A 9,489-nucleotide genomic window follows, 5' to 3' on the forward strand; every position below is an offset into this window, starting at 1 on the left:
ACCCGAGTCCTGCCTAGATTGGCACCAGCACCTCCTTCTAAAACACAGCAGAGAAGAGGCCAGTCTCCACCCTTGACACTCTGGGAGCTCAGTCTGGCCCAGGAGTCAAGAAATAAAGAAGCGGAGACCAGAAGGCCAGATCAGCTCCCCCAAAACACACTCCGCAGACCCATTTCCCACTTCTGTGACTCTTCCCCAGGCTTCCTAGACCCCGCAAGGAAAGCTTCCAGAATAGTACTAATCACTGCCCACTAAAATAGTTATTTCCAATTCCTAAAATGCTTTGTTCTTCTTTCACACAACTTTGGGCAAAAGAAGAGCGTGTCTCATGTTGCGACAACAAAGCGTCAGGATGCACTGACCTCTGCCTGTCCTGGTAAATACCAGCTTCTCTCCAGCCCAGAAGTCATCTGAAGACCCAGACACCCCGCACCTTGGGAGAGGACTGCTCCCATACCACCCCTTCTTCCACTTAGCTGCCAACTCCAAAGCACACACCAGCTGGTCTCCACCAGGCTCGGGGACCCAGATCTCAGGGGCAGCCAAGGAGCTCCCAGAGCAGGGGAGCAGGAGGAGGCCTGGGCAGAGTGGCCTCAACCATCACCAGTTTCCAGTGTGCAGCCCTCCCACCGGCCCCCAGCCTTCTCCTCAAGTCCACTCTAAGGAAGGCACAACTTTATGTCAACAGCCATCTGCTGCCACCAGACCCAACCCAGATGGCTCTGCATGCAGCTTCAAGTCACCCAGATGAGCAAGCCTGTAGGAACATTAAGACCCCCCACTCTCCCCCACCCTGCTTTAACACAGCCCTGCTCACTCACTTCCACGGCCCCCGGGAACTTGACTATCGGCGCCATCCAGGAGGTGATCTTCTGTCTGTAGTTGTTACAATCAGGAACAACCTTGCAGCCAATGTTCCCCAACTCTGGGTAGAAAACTTCAAGGCCCCTGTGAAGAGAAGAGGGAGGTTGCCCTGTGTCAGGGTTTTAGGGGAGCCTGGGGTTCCCAAGGCTTCAGTCTAGCACTATTGGGAATGTAAAGTGAAATGGGATTAAATCCCAAACCTGCCACTAACTAGTTGTGTGGCCCAAGAGTTACTTGACCTCCTTGTGCCTCAGTTTCCTCATCTGTAAACTGAGGATGCTAATAATTCCTCCCTCATGGAGTCAGTGTGAGGAGTAAAATCGAGGTCACTGGTCAGAACAGAACCTGGCATGTTGTAAGTCATCAGAAAGTGTAATATTAATTATCATCAGTGTTTACTTCCCTAAAAGAATAGATATCCTCAGGCAAACTTAGTGTCTTTAAAGTAGGATTGAGTTTATAAAAACAGTACCTATAGATTGCTTTTCAGAAACATTCTTATTACAGAAAGAAAGGCTTAGCAAGTCAGCATACCTTCCTTCAAGGGCAAAGACGTTCTCTCTCCCCTAAACAATCAAGAGCTCCCCATGCCTGAAATCCTGCCATTAGGTGAAGAATTGGCTTCTTTGGGTTAAGCATTGACCATAGCCTAGGTTCCATTTCAAAATGCAAACATCCCTCAGGGGGTAAAACATTGGCTCACTAAGAGTGTGAGTATGAATGAACTGGTTCATCTATTTGCTCCCTGAGAAGAAGGGCCCGAACAGCACCTGCGTTCTGAGAATGTGGCTTCCTGGAAGGGAAGAAAATATGATGCAGAGCAAAGCGACAGAGTCTGCAGGGCAGGGCACGGCAGGCCGGGCCATGACTATGCCAGGCTGGCCTTCAGTGCATGCTTATATTTGAAACTCAGAAATGCAGGTAAGATTTTTCAAAGACATTTTTAAAAACTGTTTTTGCTTGCCCTTCTATTACATTTTATCTCCACAACCCAAGGCCTCTGTAGGGTTGATGTGGGTTAAGGCATCACTGAGAGAGAAGGGGTGTGGGTATGGAGTGGGTGTTGCAGGTCCCCAGCCTTTCCTAACAGCCTTGCATGGCTAAGCTGCTCTACAGCCTGCCAGTAGCCACCCACAGCTGTCCACAGTGCCTTGCTGCAGGTGATGCCTCAGGGGACCCTGTCAGGATGTAATTTGGAGAACAGTTCTGGAGGGAGAGCTCCCTGAAGCTGGGGCCTGGGAATAGGCCAAGAGCAGCTTCCTGGTGGGTAGCCCTGCATTCCCCCTCCCACCTTCCACCTCCTACTCTTTCAGTGGCTCCTGAATTCCAGCCTTAGCTGAGCCCCCAGCACCTGGCAGCCGCGGACCAGGACACTTCAGCGGGCCAGCACCCCCAATACCAGAAGTCAGGTACTCTGGTCTCAGAGGGTGGAAGCAGGACGAGTCAAGGTCTTGCTGAGCAAATCTGTGTCTTCTAACTCTTTGCACACTTACAGCAATTCTAGGTGGATGGCAAGATTTTCACAGCTTTTGGGGAAGTTTTAGGGGACCAGTTTTATCTTCCTAGCATCATCTTAAGGACCATTTGGTTTGTTTCTGCTGCAACTCCTTGCTGCTGCAGCTAGCGAGATGCGAGGCAGAGAGGGGACCCTCCAAGGGCAGAGAGACAGACAGCAAGCAGCACAGCAAGGGAAAACGAGAGGCAGGGAGGAGGGAAACTGAGGGTGGAGGGACGCCCTCATGCCCACAACCCCTCTCCCCTTTTTATCAGAGTGGAATTGTTGTAAATATCAAAAGAATCAAAGAAGCAAAATCGGCAAATCGTCATTTGGTGAGGGGGGTGCACAGCCACAGAGTGCCCTGAAGGACAGGGCACATGCCAGCGAACCAGGGATTGGGTCGTGTCCCTGCTCCTCTCTTCACACCCATAGGGCACTGCCAGGCCAGCGTTTGAAGATAGCATGTTGCCCCACCTAGGATGACAGGAAAGAGGCGTGTGCAGGCCTCTGCCCGGCTCAGCTGCTTTAGCAAAGGCTTAGAGAAGGACACAGAGAGAAATCTATTTGATCTGCAGATGGCACAGAGCTGGTGATCAACAATTCTGATTATCAAATCGAGTTACAAGATGATCTGGACAAACCTGAGGTGAGCTGAATCAAAAATTAAAGTTAGTGAGAAAATATACTTTAAAATTTGCATTCAAGGCCAGGCACGGTGGCTCATGCCCATAATCTCAGCTCTTTGAGAGGCTGGGGTGGGAGCATCGCTTGAGCCCAGGAATTTGAGATCAGCCTAGGCAGCATAGTGAGACCCTGTTTCCACCAAAAATTAAAAAAAAAAAAAAAAAAAAAACAAGCAGGGTGGTGCGTGCCTATAGTCCCTGTTACTTGGGAGGCTGAAGTGGAAGGATCACTTGAGCCCAGGAAGTAGAGGCTGCAGTGAACCATGACTGCATCACTGCACTCCAGCCTGGGTGACAGGGCAAGACTCTATCTCAAAAACAAACAACTTGCATTAAAGCCAGAAAGCCTCAAAGGTGCCACCTTCCTGTGTGCCCTTGCTGCTTGTGGTTTACCTGGCATGGAATTCATTCTAATTTCCATCCGGAGAGTTTGGGGATCTCCTGATCTCCATGACAAGACTTGGAGGCACCCTGGGGAGTGGAGTGAAAAGATCAGGGGCCCTGGCCCGAGCTTTGCCATGAACTAACGCTACATAAGGGACTGGGGACGAAGGGCATGACTTTTACTGGGCCACCCCAATAGATCAGGGACATCACATATGTAGGATTTAATTTCATGCAACCATATCTTGAGGCAGCTCTTAACACTATTCCCATCTCCAGATGAGTAACTGAGAAACTGCAGGACAACACCTATTTGCAGCTGCTGCGTGTTGGAGTGATCTGTTGTGTACAACAGGGAACGAGTACAGTGGGCTTGGCTGCACTTTCTTCCCTGCACCACACATTTTCCCTAGTGAGCTATTTCATTCCTCCAGGCTTCAGTTTGAGCTAGGTGGTCATGTGAGTCTCTGTCATGGCAAGAATTAGATCACAAGGGCTGGTCGTGGTGGCTCAAGCCTGTAATCCCAGCACTTTGGGAGGCTGAGGTGAGATGATCACTTGAGCCCAGGAGTTAGAGACCAGCGTGGGCAATGTAGTGAGATCCTGTCTCTATAAAACATAGAAAAAATTAGCCAAGTGTGGTGGTACGCATCTGTAGTCCCAGCTATATGGGAGGCTGAGGTGGGAGGATTGCTTGAGTCTGGGAGGTCAAGGTTGCAGTGAGCCATGATCCTGCTACTGTATTCCAGCCTAGGTGACAGAGGGTGGCAGAGTGAGACCCTGTCTCTCAAAACATGGCTTCTCAGCTGTGCCTGTATGAAGGGCTTAGAATTTCAGCTGCCCCTCAGTGAGTGCTATTGCCTGAGTGTTGGTGTCTCCTCAAAGTTTATATGCTGGAATTTAATCCTCAGTGTGATGGTATTAACAAGCGGGACCTGGAAGAGGTGATTAAGTCACCCTTATAAAAGGCACTCTCATAAAAGAGGCTGAAGGGAGCTACCCTTCCCTTCCACCAGGTGAAGTCGCAGCAAGAAGGTGCCGTCTTTGAAGCAGAGAGCAAGCTCGCACCACGCACTGAATCCAGTAGCACCTTGATTTTGGCGCTTCTCAGCCTCTAGAGTTGTGAGTAATACATTCCTGCTGTTTAGAAATGACCTAGTCTAAGGTATTTTGTTACAGTAGCTGAACAGACTAAGGCAGTGAGGATGACAAAAAGGCACATGGCATATGAGGCTGCCTTGAAGAGGGAAACTGTGAAAGCGTGGGTCACCCCACTTGAAAAGCAGCAAGCTAGTTTTTAAACTGTTTTGTAGAGACAGAGTCTCTCTTTGTTGCCCAGACTGGTCTCAAACTCCTAGGCTCAAGTGATCCTCCACCTTGGCCTCCCAAAGTGCTGGGATTACACACGTGAGCCACTGTATCCAGCAGTGCATGCCCCGTAATCCCAGCACTTTGGGAGGCTGAGGCGGCAGGATTGCTTGAGCCCAGGAGTTTGAGACCAGCCTGGACAACATAGGGAGACTCCCAACTCTATGAAAAATAAGAAACTTAGCCGGGCGTGGTGGCATGCACCTGTAGTCCCAGCTACTCAGGACACTGAGGCAGGAGGATTGCTCAAGCCCAGGTGTTCAAGGCTGCAGTGAGCTATGATCAGGTCACTGCCCTCCAGCCAAAGTGACAGAGCAAGACTCTGTCTCTGAAAGAAATGTATTTAAAGAGAAGAGAAACCAAGGCCCCTGAGAGAGACTGAAGGACTGGGGATGACTGCCCAGGTTGGGGGGAGCTGGGGATGAAGGGGCAGGGCATGGCATCTGTCACCACACACATGAATGACCACAAAGAAGATGAGAAAATAGACTGTGTGTCACCTCCTGGATCTGCACTGGAAAAGGTGGGTTGATGTTCAAGAAGAGCAACAGGGCCTTGGGATAAGAATGCATGTTCTGAAGAACGGAGCTTTTCAACACCAAAAAGCAGGACGCTTTGAGCAGCAGCTGCCATCCCCAGGGGAGCTCGCAGGGCTGACCGGATGGCAGCAGGAGGGCTTTGTTGAGTGGATTCACCTCCCGGCTGCAGGGCTGGAGGATCACAGTTCTTTCAATTCCACAACTGAGCCCAGGGTTGGGACTCTCTGTGGTTTTGCTGGTCTAGTCTGGGCTATCTCAGAAGCAGGGAAGGTCCGATTCCCGAGAAGCTTTTCTCTTAACAATGTCTCACTGCTTGTCACAGTACATAAAATTCCTCCCGTATAGATGAATACTTTTAGGCATTGAGTCCAATCTTTAAGAGTTCCCTGGCAGACTCCAAATGCCCACGAGAGGAGTGCCTTCTCTGGGGGATCTCTTGCCAAGGTCAGAGCCTGAGCTGAGTGGGGATCTTGAGGTGGGCGTCAGTGCAGGAGGTCCTGCTGTCTCCTCAGGGGTCCTATCTGTCCTTGGCGTATTTTCATTTCATCATCACTCATGATGATCTCTTCCAAACAAAAACTTCTATGGCAATAAAGACAAATCTCCTCTTTCACGATGATGGCTTGAAATCAAAAGACATCTTCCTGGCATGCAACCTTAGGGTCATAAATCTGTTTCTCAAACTGGGGACCTGCTGGCGTATTCCGGGAGTCCTGAGAATGGCTCCCCCTGACTCGAGTTAGGGAGCCCTGGACCCGGGGTGAAGGTCGTCAGCAGAAGCAGATAGGGAAAGAGCATGAGTGTGGAGTCAGACAAGGGCACTAGATCTTGGCTCTGCCACTTTTAAGCTATGTAAACACTGTGGGCAGATTTCTTAATCTCTGGGGACTCTTCATCTGCAAAATGGGGGTGCTAACATAGACTCTGTAGGTTCATCACTGACAGTGAGAGAAGTCAAGGAGTCCAAGCACCAGCAGAGAACCTGGGACACAGAAGGTGCCCTGGGACTTCCCATGTGTGCCCCCATGCATGGGTCACCAGGGTACCAAGATGTGACCTTGGCAGGGCAGAGCCTAGGGCACCCAGAGCCTCAGGCTGGTCACCTCCAGCAACCCTACAGACATCCTAATTTCCCACAGTGTGGGAAACACCAGGAACCACTGAGGTCCTCCTTAAGGGGCCATTATCACAGCCCAGGCCTGCTCTACCCTGGTCCAGCTGACCTCTCCTGCTTATGAGGGTGTTGACCTTGCACTGCTCAGAGCGAGAAGCCTGCCAGCCCCTTGGCTCACTCAGCAGAACACCTAGAAAATTAGATCCCACTTGTGAGAGGCAACCATGTTTCTCTTCCTCCTTCCACATGAAAACTTCACCCAGAACTGTTTGTTTTTTGAGATAGAGTCTTAGTCTGTTGCCCAGGCTAGAGTGCAGTGGCGCAATCTTGGCTCACTGCAACCTCCGCCTCCCAGGTTCAAGGGATTCTTCTGCCTCAGCCTCCTGGGTAGCTGGGATTACAGGCGTGCACCACCATGCCCGGCTAATTTTTTTGTTTTTAGTAGAGACGGGGTTTCACTGTGTCAGTCAGACTGGTCTCAAACTCCTGACCTCGTGATCTGCCTGCCTCAGCCTCTCAAAGTGCTGGGATTACAGGCGTGAGCCACCGTGCCCGGTCTACACCCAGAACTGTTTAACAAGATTTTTCAAAATGTACTGACATGAGCAAAGTTTGTTACTTTTTTTTTTTTTTTTTTTGAGGCAGGGTCTGGCTGTTGCCCAGGCTGGAATGCAGTGGTGCAATCATGGCTCAGAACAGCATTGACCTCCTGGGTTGAAGCGATCTTCCCACCTCAACCTCTTGAGTAGCTGGGACTACAGGTGTGCATCACCATGCCTGGCTAGTTTTTAAACTGTTTTGTAGAGACAGAGTCTCTCTATGTTGCCCAGGCTGGTCTCAAACTCCTAGGCTCAAGTGATCCTCCACTTTGGCCTCCCAAAGTGCTGGGATTACACATGTGAGCCACTGAATCCAACCAAAATGTTACTTTTTAAGAAGGATTCAACTACATAACTTTAAGAGAAGACGTGTATTTATGGTTCTAAAAGTAATATTTGTCAAAAATGTTTTAAATAAAATAAAAAAGAAAAACAAACATATTTTCATGAACAGTAATGTTTGTGAAAATTCAAAGGTACAGAAGAGAGTGTAATCCCAGCACTTTGGGAGGCCGAGATGGGCGAATCACGAGGTCAGGAGATCGAGACCATCCTGGCTAACACGGTGAAATCCCGTCTCTACTTTAAAAATACAAAAAACTAGCCGGGCGTGGTGGCGGGCGCCTATAGTCCCAGCTACTCGGGAGGCTGAGGCAGGAGAATGGCGGAAACCCGAGAGGCGGAGCTTGCAGTGAGCTGCGATCCTGCCACTGCACTCCAGCCTGGGCGACAGAGCCAGACTCCGTCTCAAAAAAAAAAAAAAAGAAGAAGAGAGTAGGTCGTCAAAGTTCTTTTTCCTCCTGTCCCATTTCTCACACATGGGCTCAGCGGGGTGTCCCCCTCCTCAGTCACTAAACTGGCAGGGAGGTTTGGCAACAATTTGGCCCGGAGAGTCCTCAGGATGACCCACAAGTCCAGATAAATGAAGGCTTGCTTTCTAACCGGCAGAGTCAGTGAGGAGAGAGTCGAACGCCAGGCTTTCCAGCTTACCCAAAGTAGAAGCAGCTTGTGCCCTTGGAAGGGAAGGAGCCAGCCTCATCACCCAACTCCACCCGGTGCCATGATCCCTAAAGGGCCCCTGCACAAACACTCCTGGGTCCCATCGTTGAAAAACACCTCTCACACAGGAAGGGTCTAATCACACACCTTTCATTAAAACGCCTCTTGGTCGGGGTTCTGTGGAGAGGGGGCATTCAGGCTATAGGGAGGGATGGTCTCTCTCTCTGGGTCTCTCTCTGAGGGTCTCAGCCTCCTGCCCCCGCCAAGACCCCCCAGGTTTGGAGGGCCCAAGCAGAGCCAACCATATACACAGCCCTCCTGGTCCTGGGAGAGGTGCATTCTGGAAGGCAGGAAGGAGTCTGTTTCTAAGTCCCTTTCTCAGTGCCATCCTCCATCAAGGTGGTCTCCAGACCTGACGTGTGTTCTGTCTTCCCCATAAAATCAGGCTCAGGAGATGGTGCTCCTTGGTTTTGGAAATACCCCTCCCTGCGATCCACCTGCCTGGCAGCCTCTGTGCCTCCCGCCTCCAAGCCTGCCCTGACTTACTGGCACACAAGGGCGTCCTCGTCCAAGAGGGCTTCTTGGGCACACGGATTGTTCTTGTCCTCGTCTCCAGTGATCACCATCACGAGACCCAGTAACAGGGCTGCTGTGACCAGCCTCATTGTCCAACCCATGGGCACCTGGAACAGAAGGAGCTTTAGAGCAGCTGGATCCCCTACAGGGCATTTCCTGCCAACTACCTGTGCCCCCCACCCCAGGGGCCCACTTGGCAGGAGAGAGACCTCTGGTTAAGCACAGGGAGAAAGGCAGGCAGCTTTCAGGGCTCCGCGGCTAATCCAGTCCACCACCCGGACACAAGTACTTTGGGAGGACCTGGGCCTCCTCCAAGTTGGACTCAATGTACATTCCTGGCAGAGGCCCCTCCCCCTGGCAGGACACAGCTTTGTTGTCACTCTTGTCCTGGCTGCCAGGGCAGACAGCAGGCTGCAAAGTAGAAGTGCTTATATAAGCTTCTCAGTTCAGCTCCTCATCCACTCCCTGCTCTTGGCCTGGGGATGGTCAGCTGGCCGAAGGCCAGCCTGCCCCTTGGCTGTAAGGCAAGCCCTGGGAAGCTGGTGACCCCAGGCTCAGGGCTAGGAGTTGGGCTGTGCCCTCAGACTGGCTCTGCCTCTCCTAGCCCCCATTCTTCCACCTGTCTCCACAGCCTGTGAGCTTCCCCAAGGTGGAGGTGCTTGGACACAGTAACCCTGTGTAGGAGGGACTGCTGCAGGGACTTGGGTTTAGGCAGGCGCACCCTAGCCCAAGGCCAGCTCCGAAGGGCCAGCTGAGGACAGAAGGGTGCGTCTGTCTGCACCTTGCAGCTGTGCTGAACTCAGCACTCTCCCAAAATAATCGTCTCTGGAGAAGGAGGTCTGGGGAGCTGCTTGGGGCTCAGAAA

At 51.4% G+C, this 9,489-nt stretch overlaps 1 protein-coding gene across 1 annotated transcript in view; it reads right to left on the reverse strand.

The window, feature by feature from the left end:
* Nucleotides 1–8,924, reverse strand: part of PEBP4 (phosphatidylethanolamine-binding protein 4) — a 222,212-nt gene extending 213,288 nt beyond the window's left edge. The window contains exons 1-3 of the mRNA XM_011968814.1: nucleotides 8,834–8,924; nucleotides 8,595–8,731; nucleotides 822–948 (exon numbers count right to left, since the gene is read on the reverse strand). Coding sequence (XP_011824204.1) covers nucleotides 822–948; nucleotides 8,595–8,725 — 258 coding nt within the window. The 5' untranslated portion in view covers nucleotides 8,726–8,731; nucleotides 8,834–8,924. The remainder of the gene's footprint in view (nucleotides 1–821; nucleotides 949–8,594; nucleotides 8,732–8,833) is intronic.
* Between the last annotated feature and the right edge of the window lie 565 nt (nucleotides 8,925–9,489).

The sequence above is a fragment of the Mandrillus leucophaeus genome, unplaced genomic scaffold (genome assembly GCF_000951045.1).
Source record: "Mandrillus leucophaeus isolate KB7577 unplaced genomic scaffold, Mleu.le_1.0 Scaffold86, whole genome shotgun sequence".
In the NCBI taxonomy this organism is placed as follows: Eukaryota; Metazoa; Chordata; class Mammalia; order Primates; family Cercopithecidae; genus Mandrillus; species Mandrillus leucophaeus.